The 17,723-nt window shown below is 51.5% G+C and overlaps 1 protein-coding gene across 2 annotated transcripts; it reads right to left on the bottom strand.

The window, feature by feature from the left end:
* Positions 1-15,992: 15,992 nt before the first annotated feature.
* Positions 15,993-17,385, bottom strand: LOC133887782 (expansin-A11-like). Of its 2 annotated transcripts, XM_062327774.1 has the most exons (4): positions 17,326-17,385; positions 17,103-17,243; positions 16,699-17,008; positions 15,993-16,609 (listed from the first exon to the last, which is right to left on the bottom strand). In XM_062327774.1, the coding sequence occupies exons 2-4, from the start codon at positions 17,224-17,226 to the stop codon at positions 16,306-16,308; spliced, it is 738 nt and encodes a 245-aa protein (XP_062183758.1). In that variant the 5' UTR covers positions 17,227-17,243; positions 17,326-17,385; the 3' UTR covers positions 15,993-16,305. The 2 variants fall into 2 exon arrangements, with proteins under 2 accessions (XP_062183758.1, XP_062183750.1); XM_062327766.1 differs by having other exon boundaries at positions 17,103-17,377.
* Between the last annotated feature and the right edge of the window lie 338 nt (positions 17,386-17,723).

The following is a 17,723-nucleotide window of genomic DNA, read 5'->3' as shown; positions in this document are numbered from 1 at the left end:
GCAATAAAAGAAAGATTATGTTCCTTTGTTAAATCTGAAATAAATCTCTGTTTTTTTGGGTCCTTAAACCCATCACTATTCCAAAAGACTCCTTTCATTGGGTCTTAGGGGATTGGGTTTTATTATTCTTGGATTTCCTAGATTTGGTTATTTTCTTGGATGAAACAGTACGAGCCAACTCAACTTGCTCACTGTTCAAATCCATAACCTCCTCCATAATGTCACTACAAAGGTGGTTAAGAAGGAACTTATCTAACTCATCCTCCGCTACCATCTCTTGCTCTTGTTTATCTAAAACTTGTGTTTTAAAGTCTAGTTCACCTTTCTTTGTTGAAAGTCTATCATTTTCTAATTCTTTTAAACGACAAATAGTTTCCTCCACAGTATTGCTATCGCCCTCTATAGTAACACCAATTGAACTAAGACTAGTGACAATATCATCATGCTGAAAATTTAAAAAGGATTCAGCATCTCTGATTTTACCTTTAGAAATGATGCAATCCATGTTACGGCCTGCCTTGATCCTTGCTGCACGGTCCAGAGAGTCCTCATCAACAGACCCCAGCCCTCTGCTTGCTCCTGCGTAGGACTGAGAGCTCAGAATCGGCTTCTGGTATCGCTGCAAGGGACGCCACTTTTGCTTCTAGATTAGGCTCAACATCAGCCATCCTGTCCTCGGCTCCCATGTCAGTCATGTCGTCCTTCATCATGTCCATCATGTCATGCTCAATCTCTTCCATAGGCTGCTTGCCGATGCCACTAATGTTTGGCAGATTGAGACAGAATATAGGCTTTACAGTGGCCATTTTGTTCGGCACTGTAACCAATCCGGCAACCTAATTTTTCGGACCCGAGGTTTTTTGGACTCATGCTGCCTCATTATCCTGTGTCCCAGTGACGTTTTGCTTCTTATTCACGGGATCCTTTCCATCACCATTGTTGTTGTTATCCTCCGCATCATTACCTAAATCATCCATGTCCATAGGCTGTGGGTTGGATTCATCAACGTTCTCCTCCACCCGGAAACGGAGCTCATATAGAAAATCACCAATGACCACATCCACTGAATAAGGAATCAGATTCGGGTCAAGAACAAGAACCTGCAATCTGCACATGTCATGTTTCCGAGTAAAGTTCATGTCCACATCTTTGGTGACTCCAAGTATGGAGCCTATTGCCCAAATGACGGGAAACTCCCTCAACTCTCTTGGAAGGCCTGTGAATTGCACCCAAATCTTTGGCATGATGAATTTAATCTCATTACCCACTATCCTCTCTTGAATCTGCATCTTGGCGTTAAATCTTGTAGTAACTACACCCCATTCAATCATACGCTGAAGTTCCGCCTTTGATGGAAACATTGTTCTGAAAACATTGTTTACCATGTCATGAACATTCCACTTCCATTTGGCGGAGACCAACCGCTCCAACTCAGCTATCACTTGGGGGGCTGTTAGTATGCCATCTGTGACGCTAATTGTCGCTGTCCTAGACTCATTCTTTTGTTTCTGCGTGACCACATGGGGTATGTAGTAAAAACCCAGACCTTCAACAGCATAACCACATGGAACAGCTGAAACCTTTGTAGCTCTGTACACTGGGCACCTCATCCTGTTGTGAGTATCACAATCGCAAATATCGCAATAGAACACAGCCGTGCATTCTTCTTGAACATGGCCCTTGGTGTAACACCGGTAGCAATACGGCGGTTTGCCATTGCTGTCCTTGTTCGCACCTTGTACAGATGATTCAGGAATCTCAGACCCAGTCTTTGGCTTCGAAAGAACCTTGATCGGCTCAAGCTTGGGCATTGATTTCGCACCCACCATTGAAGTGGTTAGGTCCAGTGCTGCTACATCCAATGACACGGTAGTATTCTGTGTGAGCCCTGTAGACCCGCTCTGATTCGACGCTACTGTGGTAACAGCTGCTGAGGAGGAGCCCATGTCACCATTCTGCGAAGCGATAAAAGCTTGTTGCAGGAGCGCTGCTGCTTGGGCAACCAACTCCGGCGACAAGTTTTGTAGCGGTGATGGCACTGGTGCAGCACCACCAGCATTTGGCATCCCCGCCACCGAGTTAGCAGCCGCATGACCACCAGTCGATCCACGACCTCCTCCGAATCCGTCGGAGTTGCCACTTGCATGGACTCCCGCAAAACCTCCACGGTATCCACCAAATCTGCCCTGGAACCGGCCACCCGGGCGACCATGATTGTTGTAGCCACGACTACCCCGAGTACCGTAGCTGCGGCCGCCGTCACCATAGCCTGGATGGAAGCTCTGCTGAAAACCACCGCGACCAATGAAACCGCCCTGCGCGGATCCACGGCCAGCACCCTGATTTGATCCGCCTCCTTGCTGCCCCTGGTTTGCACCATTGTTCTCCATCGCGATCCTCGCCGCCTCAGCGTACGTGAGAGCAGGAGAACGGCGTAGACGAGAATGTGGTGCCCTAGGGTTACCGGAGCGTGTCCCAGTTTTTGCAAAGAAGGCTACGAGGCCAGGAGTGGGCCGATATGGGATTTTTGGGCTGAGCTTCATTATCCGATGGCCTTCAGAATTGGCCTGCGTTATTTCATTCCGTGATTTCGGATCAATTTTTGAATTTTTAATGCCCTGGAATCTCGCGCGATTACCGCTTGAAGCGGATCGGGAGTCCGTCACCATCTCCGGTGCCGGCGCGTGCCGTCCCGGTGAGGAAGACATGGGGCTAAAACTCAAAAATTTGAAACGAGAACCTGAAAGAGAACCAGACCGGTGCGGGGAAGATCGTACCTGTGCTTTGTCCATTGCTGCAGCGAGAGTCATTGGGGGAGACTTCCGTGGCGGCGGCAATGAACCCTTCCACGGTCGAACCCGTGGCTGTGTTAACCACCGCATCCACAATCCGTTTTGCCACTGATCTTTCATCTAAGGCAGAGTACGATGCATCTGAAATCTCTTTCCCCGCAGCCGCGAGCTCAGACATGGTAAATCCACAGTCATTTGCTCGTTTGACAAACTCCGGTGTATCCAGAGACTCTGGTTCACTTCCTTCATCATCACTACTGGAATCAGATTCACTCAGTGCCCAGAACCTGGAACCTTTGAAGTCCTCGACACCATGCACGTGTGGCCAAGGTTTTGACGTCATCGCAATTGCGATCTCCGTCTCCCTCGCCATACGCTCACTATCAAGGATCCACTCCGCTTCGTCGAAGAGAACGCCGTTGTCGACATCATCCTCCGACTGAGCCGTCGGAGCCAAGGTGAGACGACGGACCCGCAGTCGCCTCTTCATACCTTCTCTCTCTTGATTCATCTCGAGAGACAGAGATTTCGCACGAAATGCCTTGGCTGGTAGCTATGCATGGGATGGGGCGTTAACGAATTATCTTAATAAACAAAATTATTCGTTAGCAATATACAGTTAAGTTTGGTGAAACCTCTCCATATATTGATCGGTCACAAGATTTTTTTCAGTAGTAACTGGTCGGGAACTCGATCTCTGGAGGGCAGCATCTCGTCGTGAGTCGTGACCACGTTAACATCGACGAGATGGACAGGCAACACAAAGGAAGGATGCATGCTGTGAATTCAACCCTTGACTATTCATTCAGATTCAGGTGGATAAAGAAAAGGGCCGCTATATTTTAAAATTCCAGAATTAAGCATCCATATATTTCAGCACTGCTACTGGTATAACCATTTAAATACAACCTAACCATTTAAGTACAACTTGCATACTGCTCAGTTGGTCAATACCTCATGTAGAGGGGATCGACGGCCACCTCGATTCAAACCCGGAGCACATCAATTGTGGATGTCTTCCTAATAAAATTAGTTTCAACGAGTTTTCTGATTGGCTAAGAGTTTGATACTCACTTACCTTAAAAAATTAAAAATGCGCAAAAAGAACCTCGTGGTCAAGAAAAAATTTAAGTACAACCTAGAATGAAATCACTTCGATAAATGCTCATAAATATATCCGATCAGATGTTTTAAATGCATAGTTATGTACTCAAATGGTTGTGTACGAAACATTTCCTCATACATTTGAAATTGCATGATTTAGATAGAATTTGTATGGATTTGAGTTTAGAATCCACAGCAAAACCACGCATGGGATAACTCCTAGGCCGACGTACGGTGTAATATGCACACGAAGTAACATCATTTTTGTCCCAATGGTACGGTCCACAAGTTGGGCCTTTAGGTCTTTTTGTTTACATGATGGGCCGTAAATGTGACACCGAAACATGTTGGGCCGAGCGTTAAAAATGCCATCAAATTTATCTAGCCTTCTGAGCCTGAAAGTATTTCTATTTTCATCGGCCCGCCACTTCTTTTTCTGATCCCTCTTTCTTTCTATTACAAGATGATGCACATGTACTCGTATATACTATCTCACGCGCACACTACCCTGTCACGCTTTTCAGAAGATTTATCACTTGTATTCTTCTGCATGCCGAGTATTTTCCCTCTCTTATCAATCCTACGATTCTTTTTTTAAATAAAATACTAAATGGTGGGTTATACAACCACTACTACAGAACCAGCTATAAGTAGCGTCTTATCACTATTGGTTATGTAAAAACCGACAGTGAAATTGTATTACTACTGTCGGAGGGTAAACTTCTATCGCAGGGATCCGGAGGGACCCCTTTTTGAGATTCGGCCGAGGGATGATTCTGAATATGTTTGCGGGAGAAATAAATGGGTGTAAATGCGATGGCAGGTGGGATGGAATGATCAAATGTAAAATGCAGTAAATGCACTGGACAGATTTTTAGACAGGTTCAGGCCGCACTGAGCATAATACCCTACTCCTGTGTGGATGCTATAAATGAACTGAGAATGTTTCTCAGGAATGTTTGCTGGTTACAAGAATATTTGTCTATCTTAGAGCTTCGGGCTACTTGTTCTTCGATGGTCTTAGCTTCTGTACGTCTCCGTATTCGAGAGTTCCCTGAGAATTTGTTCTTGTCCGTGCCCATCGGCTCCCTTAAATACTCGCCGGCGGTAGCGTGCCCCGAAAGGGAGGGCACGAGTTTCAAAGCGCCATAAATGGAAAGGCAGTCATCATGGGCTGCTGCGCGAAGTGACGGAAGGTTGAAAATGCGCCCCCCGCCCGGTCTCGGTCGTCATGATGGCGTTGGCAACGAGCGCCGCGGAGAGGGCCCACCGGACAGCCACAGAGCAGCCCGGTTTGCCCACCCAGTCTTGTTCGTCTGACACAGCAGGGCGGCAAGTGGGGCACCTTGGGCCTTGCGATGCTATCCCGAGGTGTGTCGGATGACACGAGATGGGACCCGTGCATTAAATGTCCCCACGCCCTACTACCAGGAAGTGGCTGGGACTGACACCGAGCGTGGCAGGAGCAGTTGGAAGTGACAGGCCACGCGCCCTCTTAAATGCGGTATCGGGCCTTTCACTAGCTGACACCTCACCGCTGGACCCCTGTGGGGGCCACCGACGAAGGGCTTCTTGGGCCGTCGGGGAACCGAGTGCTCGGGGTCACTATTCACATCCTCGAGCACTCTCTCCCGGGAATGCCCTTTCTTGGTCCTCGGGGAACCGAGCGCTCGAGGGCCACCGTTCACGGCCCCGAGCACTCTCTCCCGGAATTGACTGTTCAGATCCTCGGGGAACCGAGTGCTCGGGGGCTGCTATTCGCAGCCCCGAGCACTCTCTCCCGGAACTACCTTCCTTGGGTCCTCGTGGTACTCGGGTGCTCGGGGGCCACTGCTCGCAGCCTCGAGCACGTCCTTCCCAGTACTCGGCTTTTCTGGTTGTCGGGGGACTAGAGTGCTCGGGGGGCACTGTTCATGACCCCGAGCACTCTCTTCCCGGCACTTGGTCTTCGCAGATCATTGGGGAACTCAGGTACTCGGGGACCACTGTTCATGGCCTCGATCGCCCTCTCCCGGGACTTAGTCTTCTCGCACTTCGAGGAGATCATCCCCGCGGGAGGTCGCCACGTGGCAACCTGTTGGTCTGGCCTCGGGATTCGGGGACCCCTGGTTCCTGATTCACCGACAACTACCGGTTCTTATCCTCCCGCGCTCAAATCATGGTAAAAGTGCTAAGAACTGACACTGATACGGATTATCAGTACTGATTTATAACAAAAACCAATACTGATAGTATCAGTGCTGGTTTTTAATACAAACTGGAACTGAAGTCTAGCCTAGACCCGAAATTCCAATAGAATAGCGTTTTGGCTCGCACCTCTTGCATTCGTCTGCTCAGCTCAGTCCTTGTCCTCACGCACTCAGTATGGCTGCCTTATCCTCACGAGGGTGCTCACGATCCCTCCCCCCATCTCTCCCTCTTCTCTCCAACCACCCACTCGATGGATTCAATGTCGGCCATCGAGTTCTTCTCTCTGGCCACCGAGCTCTTCTCCCACATCTCAGTATGACTTCTCTCCCTCTTCTCTCAGACCGCTGAGCTCATCGGAGGCACCACCTTACCGTCGGACGCGGGGGCCCTGGCGCCCAGCTACGCCATCCACTACTAAAAAACCCTTTACTGCCGACCCATAAAGGGGTTTCACTGTCGGTTTTGGAACCGGCGGTGGCCAACAGGTAGTGATAGTCTCCGACTATCATTGCCGGTCTGGGGACCAGCAGTGAAGGGATTATCACTGTCGGCTGAAGCCTTCAACCGGCAGTGATAGTCGACTATCACTGCCTGCTGAAGCCTTCAGCCGGCGGTGATAGCCAGGTGCCGAATTGATCTTTTTGGGCTAAAAAATTAAATATATATATATATTCACCCGAGAAACCCTCACACCCGCACCGTCGCAAGTCACAAGTCACAAGTCACGTGAACCTCATCGTGGTTAGAGCCAACAGTGACAGTGGATAACAGCTTATTTTAAAAAATATATATATAACTTTTTCATACGAAGTTGGATGGGGACAAATTTTATATCAAAACTGTAGCCCTCGACGAGATCTACAACTTTGCAGTTGAAAACTTTTTCATTTGATGTCATTTAGATATCCAAATAATTATTTGAAATTTTAGACAGAAGATGTCAAAAGGATTGCATATACTAATAGTATCACTGGTACTTCTATGGTGGGATGATAATGACGTACCATGCGAGCTGAGAGGTTCTGAGTTTGAGTGCCACGAACCTTTGATATTTTCACTATCACATGACACTTATCACTACTGTAAGTGATAGGTGTTTTGGAAAAAAAAAAAATAGATCAAGCTAGCACGGATCTATTTGTCATGTGGTAGTGGATATGTTAAAGGTCCTAGTACTGGTACTGGTGTGATTTTAGAATCGGTAGTGATTTCTTTTTTATAGTGAATATAACTGTGTTGGTTTAGCTCCCAACTTCCGAGACCGTGTCAAAAAAAATCTTCTGAGACAGTTTTGCTCGTGGCATGCATATGCACAGATCCATTTGTCATGTGATTGTTGAGCTAAGTCCAGATCCTGCCACTACCCCTTGGTTTTCCTCTCTTTGGTGCTATCACTTTTACCATAGTATCTCAAGTTTTTTTTTTAACAAAACAGACAGGAAAGCTGCCTATTTATATTAAAATGTAAGAGTAAAGCTTAGACAAGCGGAGTACAAGTGGCAACGAGATCCGCAAAAAACAAAAGAAAACTATACACTCGGATCAGGCCAACCAAACACCATGCCACTCTGGCCTCCTCGTTTATCCTTCCACATTCCTCGTCTGGCAAGAATCTCAAGGTCGACAAGGTCTTGTTCCACGGAAACAGAGTGCCACCTCGCATCCAGTGTTCGACACTATTTCTACGATGACCCTCCGAGTAATGTGTCGTTACTCCTTGCTTGCTTACCGATTGATACCGCCATGCTAACAACATTTGAACTTTTTGGATGCCTCAGGTCGGCTAGGCCGCCATTGGAGTAGCCCCCGGAGCCGCCACGTATTGCAATTGCAAGTCGGCGTCATCTTCTCCGACCAGCTTAGTTAGGACGCTTTTACATCTAGATGAGGTCGTCGTTGTTAAAGTTGAAAGTATCGAAATCACTTCCGGTGGTAGCAGACCATCAAACATATCCATGTATTCTTGTAGAATGGATTCTAACGGCTCGAGCTAATTGTGGAGTAGGCCGAGCTTGCGCCATAAGTTAAGCAAGGCTTGTTGCATGGTCGTCAGTGACCACCTCGAAGCCATGCGTGCGCTGCGGAGGATAGTGGACATGTCAAAGGTTCGACATCAATGTCTCGCTAGTGCCACTGTCAGCGGTGGAGACGACGTGTGGTTATGCAGGAGAGACTCAGCCCTCGTGATGCTGATGCTCGGGGGAGATCGATGCCGCCTGCGGGGTTCCATTAGTGACTGGAATGGTGGCAGCAGAGATGTAGCAGAAGTCCAAGCCCTCTGTCTAGTATAGGGATGGACGGTGCCGGCCTGTCGAGGGGTATGCTGCAGCCGGCTGCTCACAGTCTAAGAAGGTCGTGGGAGAAGGTTGTGTGGCAGCCGAGCTTCGGCCTCAACAACATGAGTCTTACGTGTCGCGTCGCCGCCGGTGATGATCGGCGAGGAGCAGTATCTCAGGTCTGAAACGTCTGGAAGGAAGGATTCAGAGTGAAAAGAATTCTGCATCCATACTTACTCGAGAAATCGCAAAACTGAATTAAACAATAATAGGGCTAGTCATTAATCAAGAGGGGTTTGCAGATCATTTTATTATTAGTTATGTCTAGCTACGCAACCCTGTGGTTCAGAGGAATCTCTGCGTGCATCAGATTTCGCACGGGTTGGACAATTAACTAGTCCATCCTTTCTTTTCTTTTTGATTAGTTATGTCTGGCTACGCAATCCTGTGGTTCAAAATCCACTAACTACACGCAATACTGGTTTATTCAAATTTCTAGAAATTTCATCCCGTGATCTCTTGATCGATTTGGTTTACGATAACTATCATAACAAAGTTTGAAAAAAAATAGTAGCAAGTAAACCAACATACCGTACTGATCACTGTAGCTCAAGGGAAATGGATCCACCGTTTCCCCTTGTTAGCAAGCAATCTCCGGATTCTCCTCCTTGCCGGTACAGGACCTGCCTTGCATGGCTCTGCATGCAAGCCACTGATTCACTACTGGCCAGTGCTAGCTTCCTTGCATGGCTGAGTCAACTTGCCTTGCATAGCTGCGTCCTTCTCGCATATACGCCTGGCCGGATATCTCTCTGATCATTTGTTTCTATAAATCATGAGACAATATCCTGGCACAGGCTATATATATTGTAACACAACACCTTAAGCAAATCAATCAACGATTACACGTGAATCATATCCTCTATCATGGTATCACGAGATCTCACATCCTGTGACTTCCTGCTTCCGCTAACTCCATTCTAGGCGCCGTACCTCATCTCTACACCGTCGGCACGATCCGTGCGCTGCCGTTCATGGCCACCCCACCCGCCTCTGCTGCTGCTATTGATGCCGAACGCGCGGCCGCCCTCGCGCGTGAGCACGCGGCCATCCAGCAGCGTGAGGCCGAAGCAGTTGCTGCCATAGAACGGGACGCCGCGGCCGTCCGAGATCGCGACCGGGAGGCTACCGTCGAACAGGATCGCGAACGCACCACCCTCGCCAACGCCGCCGAAGCTGCTGCCAGGGCCGCGTCCGATGCCCAGGCACGGGTACGCGCTGCCGCTGCCGCTCTCGAACATGAGCGCGACGCCGCCGCTGCCCTGGAGCGCACGGCCGCCGCGGCGCGCGAACGTGCCTCCTTCGGGCAGGAGCGCACCACTGCATCGACCAACGACGACGACATCGCCCAGTACCACGAGGCCGCCGCCGTTGCCAACCTCCATGCCCAGGCAACTGGCGTCCAGAACATCAGGGCCCTGGTCCCTGTCGTTCTTGACCTCTTGTCGCCTCACTACAATAAATGGCGCAATCTGGTCCTCCTCACCCTCGGCCGGTACTCACTCGCCGACCACATGACATCCGACGCTGCCTTCCCCGACGTCCCCGCTTGGCACCGGATGGACTGCGTCGTGTTGTCATGGATTTACGGCACTGTCTCCCCTGAGCTCATGGAGGTCGTGCGCATCCGTGGCAACACTGCGCGCACTGCCTGGATCGGCATCGAGCAGCAGTTCCTCGGCAATCGTGAAACTCGCGCCCTTCACCTTGATGCCGAGTTTCGTAATTTTATGCAGGGTGACCTCACCGTCTCCGATTACTGCCGCAAGATGAAAAGCATGGCTGATGCCCTTGCCGACCTCGGCGAGTACATTCCTGACCGCACCCTGGTCCTAAATGTCTTGCGCGGGCTCAACGGCAAATTTACGTACATGTCTCCTCACTTCAAGCGGCAGCGCCCGTTCCCAACATTTGGTGAGGTGCGCGCCGACCTACTCCTCGAGGAGTTGACGATGACATCCACCTCCTCCATGGCCTCCACCGCCCTGGTCGCCACGGCGCCCTACTCTACCCCAGGAGCAGGCGGCTCCTCTACGCCTAAATGGGGACCCTCGGCCCGCGCCCCCACACGCACAGCCGGGCAGTCGGGCTCCGGCGGCCGTCGTCGTCGTGGAAACGGCAATGGCAAGACCCCCAACACCAACACTGGGTCTTCCACTACGTGGCCTTCGTTCTACAACCCCTGGACCGGCACCATACAAATGTGGCCCGGTCCTCCATCAGCTTATGGAGGCTCCCAGCCTCGCGCCCGACCGCCCGCGCCAGCTGGCATGCAGCAACAGCAGCAAGCTCTGCTCGCTGCCCCCGGCCTTCCTGGCTACCCGCTGCCTCTTCCACAGCCTGGGCTCCCATCACCAGCGCCAGGCGCCCAGCCCCCAGTACTGCCAACACCGCCGTCGCCATGGACACCATGGTCTGGGGGCTCCTGGGACCAGCAGTCGCTCGCCAACGCCTTCAGCACGGTGTCCCTCAATCCCCCTCCCGCCACCACTGAGTGGGTGATGGACTCTGGTGCTTCCTCACACATGACGCCCGACACCGGTAACATCTCCTTGTTCCGCCCTCCATGTTCCACTTATCCTTCGTCCATCATTGTTGGTAATGGATCTACTCTACCTGTCACCTCTACTGGTCATACAATCTTGCTCGGTCCCTTTTATCTTAATGATGTTTTGGTCGCTCCTACCATTATCAAATCACTCATTTCTGTTCGCCAGTTTACCACTGACAATAATTGTTCCGTCGAGTTTGACCCTTTTGGCCTCTCTGTGAAGGATCTTCGTTCCAGGAACGTGATCGTCAGGTGCAATAGTCCCGAGCCCCTTTACTCCTTGCACCTCCCGGCATCGTGCCAGTCACCGAGTGCCTTCCTCTCCGATGTCACCTCCACCCTTTGGCATCGCCACCTCGGACATCCCGGCCAGGAGGTGCTCTCTCGACTCGCCAGCGCATGCGCCATCTCCTATAATAAAAATAGTTGTAATACTATTTGTCATGCATGTCAACTCGGTCGCCACATTCGTTTACCATTTGCTACTTCCTCTTCTCGGGCCATCAAGAATTTTGATCTTATTCATTGTGATCTGTGGACCTCTCCCATCCCGAGTGTGTCCGGTTACAAATACTATTTGGTCATTCTTGATGATTGCTCGCATTTTGTTTGGACGTTTCCTTTGCATCTCAAATCTGACACCTTTTCCACTATAGCTAACTTTTTCTCTTATGTGGCAACTCAGTTCAAATGCATGATCAAAAGTGTCCAATGTGATAACGGACGCGAGTTCGACAACTCCTCCGCTCGCACTTTCTTCCTCACCCATGGTGTCACCATGCGCATGTCCTGCCCCTACACCTCTCAGCAAAATGGCAAGGCTGAGCGCATCCTTCGCTCAATCAACAACATTGTACGTTCTCTCCTGTTCCAAGCTTCCCTCCCTCCCTCATACTGGGTTGAGGGCCTTCACACCGCCACCTATCTGCTCAACCGGCTGCCCACTAAAACCCTCGATCTGGGTACTCCTTACTTTGCGCTTCACGGGACACATCCCTCGTACACCCACATACGTATTTTTGGTTGTGCATGCTACCCCAATATGTCGGCCACCGCACCCCACAAACTCGCTCCTCGCTCCACCCTCTGCGTCTTCTTGGGCTATTCCTCCGAGCACAAGGGTTACCGGTGTCTTGACCTCTCTTCTAATCGGGTCATTATATCTTGACATGTCACTTTTGACGAGTCGGTGTTTCCCTTCTCCGAGCCCCAGACAACGCATTCTAATAATTTTGAGTTCCTAACACACTTTGAGTACAGGCCGGTGCCTCTTGGCACACCTCACTCACCTCCTACAGGTCTCCGACAAGCTCCTGCGCCACGAGCGGCCCCGGTGGCCTCTGCTGCGCCCCAAACGGTGCCAAATGCTCCAGCCTGCACGCCACGTGCGGCAATGCCGGCCTCTACAAAGCCTCAGGCGGCGCTGGATGCCCCGGCAGCCTGCATGTCCCGAGCGGCCACGCCGGCCTCTGCTGCGCCCCAAGCGGCACTGGATACTCCGACCTGCACACCACGTGCGGCAACATCGGCCTCTGCTGCGCCCCGGGCGGCGCTGGATGCCACGGCACGAATGCCACGTGCAGCCACACCGTCCTACGCTACGCACCGGGCGGCGCTGGACGCCCCGGCTTGCACGCCACGTGCGGCCACGAACACCCCGGCCTGCATGCCACATGCGACCCCTGCAGCTACTCCGCCCCCGGCGCCAATGACAACCTGCACGCCACGTGCGGCCACACCGCCTACTGCGCCACACACGGCCATGATAGCTGCTCCACCCCCGGCGTCCCCTGCAGCGCCAAGCCCGCTGACCGACGCACCGTGCACGGCTCCGGCCATCACTTCTTCTGCAGGCACCGAGGACACTCGTACGGCTGCCTCTGTGCCACAGATTGTTGCCACCCGTACTGGTCCACGCACGGTGGCCACTGTTCCCCCGGTTACCAATGCACATCGCATGGTCACCCGTGGGAAGGACGGTTTTCGCGTACCCTCCGATCCACTCAACCTTCACGCGGATGCTCTGTCACCAATTCCGATGACATACCGCAGTGCACTCGCCAATGCGCATTGGCGCGCTGCTATGACTGACGAGTTTGAGGCTCTTCAGGCCAATCGCACTTGGGATCTTGTCCCTCGTCCTCCTGGAGTCAACCTTGTGACGGGGAAATGGATTTATCGTCACAAACTTCATGCTGACGGCACCCTTGACCGTTACAAGGCCCAGTGGGTTCTCCGTGGTTTCACTCAACGGCCTGGCATTGATTATGATGAGACATTCAGTCCTGTGGTGAAGCCTGCAACAGTCCGGACCGTGCTCTCACTTGCCCTCTCCCGAGCATGGCCCGTTTATCAGCTTGATGTCAAGAATGCTTTCCTGCACGGCACTTTGTCCGAGACCGTTTACTGCTCCCAGCCGAGTGGTTTTGTTGATACCTCCCATCCTGATTGGGTCTGCCGCCTCAACAAGTCACTATATGGTCTCAAACAGGCACCACGTGCATGGTACAGCAGGTTCGCTACCTACTTGCTCAGTCTTGGCTTTGTGGAGGCCAAGTCCGACACCTCTCTTTTTATCTGGCATCGCGGATCCGAGACAGTCTACCTGTTGCTTTATGTGGATGACATTGTCTTGACTGCCTCCTCTCCAGACTTACTGCGGCAGACTATCTTTTCTCTTCAACGGGAATTCTCAATGAAAGACCTCGGCGAGCTCAATCATTTTCTGGGAATTTCGGTTCAACGCTGCCCTACTGGACTCTTCCTCTCTCAGAAGCAGTATGCACTGGACATTCTGGAGCGCGCAGGCATGACGGACTGCAAACCTTGCAGCACCCCTGCGGACACTCAGTCGAAGATGTCTGGTTCCGTTGGCTCTCCAGTTAGTGATCCCACTCACTATCGCAGTTTAGCTGGGGCACTCCAGTACTTAACTTTCACCCGGCCTGACATCTCCTATGCCGTTCAGCAGGCGTGCCTTTATATGCATGACCCTCGAGAGCATCACCTCTCTGCCGTTAAGCGCATCCTGCGCTATCTCCGTGGCACTGTTGACCATGGTCTACTCCTACAACGTTCTGCACCGTCAGAGCTTGTAGTCTACTCCGACGCCAACTGGGCCAGCTGCTCGGACACGCGGAAGTCCACATCGGGCTACGCTGTTTTCTTGGGCGCCAATCTCATCTCCTGGTCTTCCAAGCGCCAGCCAACAGTCTCCAGATCCAGCGCGGAGGCCGAATATCGGGCCGTGGCCAATGGCGTGGCTGAGGCCACCTGGTTGCGGCAACTTCTCAAGGAGCTCCACAGTCCCCTGCCTCGAGCGACACTTGTCTACTGTGACAACGTCAGCGCCGTATACCTCTCAACGAACCCCATTCAGCACCAACGCACTAAGCACATCGAGATCGATCTTCATTTCGTCCGCGAGCGGGTTGCTGTTGGGGACGTACGGGTCCTTCATGTACCGACCACATCCCAGTTTGCTGATATCTTCACAAAAGGATTACCGACGTCGGTCTTCACGGAGTTTCGATCCAGCCTGAACGTCTGTCGGGCCGACGCTCTGACTGCAGGGGGGGGGGTGTTAGCAAGCAATCTCCGGATTCTCCTACTTGCCGGTACAGGACCTGCCTTGCATGGCTCTGCATGCAAGCCCCTGATTCACTACTGGCCAGTGCTAGCTTCCTTGCATGGCTGAGTCAACTTGCCTTGCATAGCTGCGTCCTTCTCGCATATACGCCTGGCCGGATATCTCTCTGATCATTTGTTTCTATAAATCATGAGACAATATCCTGGCACAGGCTATATATATTGTAACACAACACCTTAAGCAAATCAATCAACGATTACACGTGAATCATATCCTCTATCACCCCTGATCGCTGCCACTACTTAAAAAAGCAAATTAGTGTTGATTGAAAAATAATTTTACTGTCCGCTCTGTCGCCGCGCTAGCTCTCTGACCTGCACATATGGTACAGAGCCCGATGAGAAGCAAGATATGGATCTAGTTATACCAGTACTACCATGCACATATGGAACGCCATTGTTCTGCAAACTAGCACTTTTAGGAGAGTATTTTTACTTTCCGCTAAAATGAAAAGCACAAATTCAAGTAAATTCTGAAGCATCACACATCCTTTTCTTGTTACAAACAAAATTCAACACCAAAATTCGTAAAATAAACAGTTCTACCAAGGACGAACATTACACTTCATCCAGCAATAGTAATCAAGAACAACGCTAAGGAAAGAAATCATGTGAAATTCCTGTAATATTGACTAATTATAGAGTAAGAACCTTGTGAGAACGAACACGCCGCAGGCGGCACCGAAGAGCATGAAGACGACGAGGTCCCTTAGCCTCAACACAGAGGCTCCTGGCCCTACGCTACGCAACGCATCCACCTCCTTAAGTAGGTCAAACTTGAGACCCTTGCGTTTGAGCTTGGTGACACACTTGCCGAGGAACAGCGTGTCCTCGCGCCCTGTGCAGCCTCTTGAGGACGGCCTCTGTGCCAAATTGTACGGCAACTATAGGAGTGGTTGGACAAGGGAGAGAGAGAGAGGAGGAGAAGAGATAAGGTACAGAGAACAAAGGAAGAATATAAAAGGTAGCGTGCCGGCGAGGATGAGCTAGCCGACCGATAAGCCAAAATAATGTTGAATAAATTTTTTGAGTCTAATCGCAATATTGACGGTTCGTGGTTAGAACTAGTACTGATACCAACTTTTAGTGCTGGTTCTAACTATGAATCGGCACTGATAGTCCGTTTCAGTGCTGATTTCAACGATGAACCGGTACTGATAGTTTGTTTCAGTGCCGGTCTTAGCGGCTCAATTATTATTCGCGCGTGGAAGATTAATAACAGGCACTTATATATATTTAGTCGTAGTTATTGTTCAACCGGTTTTGTTGGAAATTACTTTTAACCGGTTCTGTAGTAGCGTGCATGCCTATTATCACATATAGTTTTCTCGTCACTGCGGGGTTTCTCAACCATTTCGATCGAAAGGCACGAGGGAAACATAATTAGCTCGGGACATAAACGTCGCCACCATTACATTCCATCAGTTCAAGCAAGCGTAGATATGCAATTAATTTTCTGAGCTCGAGCCCTTGACTAATCAAGATTCAAGCATCCCTGCAAAGCACGCCGACTGAGTGCAAAGCAGGGCGCAAAAACGTAAAGTCACTGTACGTAACCGCGCCACAACAGCAGAGGCATTGCCGCCGCTCTCGAGAGAGCTGCTTCAAAACAGAGCCCTCCTCCGGCGACGCACACACGCTGGGTCTGGTCATCGCGACAGAGTTTGCGCCGGTGGCCGGCCAGCTAGAACTGGTTGCCGACATAGGTGTGGCCGAAGGTCCAGCTGGCTGGCACGGCGTTGGTGGACGTGACGGTGCGGTCGTCGCTGGTGGTGACCTGGAACGATAGCGGCTGGCCGTCGAGCTTGGCGCCGCTCTGCCAGTTGGCGCCCCAGTTGTGGCTCATGGACTGCCACCCTGTCCGCGACCCCCTCACCGACACGGCCGTCACGTCACCGGCGCCACCGACGTTCGTGATCAGTACCAGGTTGAAGAAGGAGTGGCCGGTGATGGTGAACCGGATGCCGCCCGTCTTGGCACACGCCACCCTGCACAGCGCAACATCGTATCAGCATGACACACACGTGGGCCGTTAAGTCGGGGTTCGAGAGCTATGGTTGGTGTCAGTGTCACGTACCGCCTGTACTGGACGGGCACGACGCCGGCGTGGGCCTGGGCGATCTGGGTGAACACGGGTTCGGCGAGGTCGAAGTGCGCCTGCGGCGGGTTGCACCACCCGCCGTTGTTGCCGGGGAGCGCGTAGTTGGGCGGGCAGAAGTTGGTGGCCGTCACCACGGCGGAGCCGGGCAGGCAGCTGCTGCCACCGGTGCAACGGATCTCGAAGCACGCGCCGCAGCTCCGGCCGTTGTTGAACAGCGCCGTGCTCAGAGCTGCCGTGTTCGTCCCGTACCCCGCGCTGTACATGTTGCCGTATCCGCACGCTCCTCCTGCACAACACAAATATTAACATGTTATGTTATACGATTAACAGCTAAAACAAGCCCGTCCTTTAGGTGCACTACGAAATTTGTATGTGCTCACCCATTGTGCCGGAGGCGTCGTTGCCGCCGTAGAACGTGGCGCGGGCGCTGTTCCAGCCGGAGTCGGCGCCGGCGAGCTCGAGCACCGCGGCGATGAGAAGAACCAGCAAGCCTAGCGACTCCATGTATAGTATATATCCTTCTAATAAAAAGGAGCAACAAGCGGGTCAGTAGAGGCAAACTAATTAAGATGGATGGATCTAGCTAGGGATTTGCAGACGTACTTGCAGTACTAGATGAGTACCACTAGGCTTGCTATTGCTACCTCAACTTGCCGCAGTGCGAGTGTACACGATGGTAGGAGGAAGCTGGGGTGCATATATATAGGCGCCAATTGCATCGGAAGTCGTGGAGAGGCAAGTGCTACGGGTGTGAAGGAATCTCTCTTTTTGTCCTTATGGAAATTTTATTAGAGATATTGCTGCATGTTGGATAGTTTAAAGTCCATAAACTTGGTAAGGTCCACTTGTCATTTTTATTACAGAACATGCAGAAAGATTCGGTTGTATGTAGGCAACGTTTCGGCGGGAAATAGGGGGAGGAAAGTAAACTGGTAACATGGGCAAATTACCCAGTTGGGGCCTGGGGGGCACCCGTACTGCATGCATCCCTAGCAAACTGT

This window comes from Phragmites australis, chromosome 1, assembly GCF_958298935.1.
Source record: "Phragmites australis chromosome 1, lpPhrAust1.1, whole genome shotgun sequence".
Taxonomy (NCBI): domain Eukaryota; kingdom Viridiplantae; phylum Streptophyta; class Magnoliopsida; order Poales; family Poaceae; genus Phragmites; species Phragmites australis.
The sequence above is the reverse complement of the archived record's forward strand: the minus strand, read 5'-3'. Positions and strand labels throughout refer to the sequence as shown.

Bases quoted from the DNA above. Each gene is read 5' to 3' on its own strand.
- LOC133887782 (XM_062327774.1), bottom strand. From the start codon at position 17,226: ATGGAGTCGCTAGGCTTGCTGGTTCTTCTCATCGCCGCGGTGCTCGAG. The intron at 17,009-17,102 runs GTGAGCACATAC...TGTGTTGTGCAG, and splicing joins CGACGCCTCCGGCACAATGG to GAGGAGCGTGCGGATACGGC. The intron at 16,610-16,698 runs GTACGTGACACT...TGCGCTGTGCAG, and splicing joins GTGCCCGTCCAGTACAGGCG to GGTGGCGTGTGCCAAGACGG.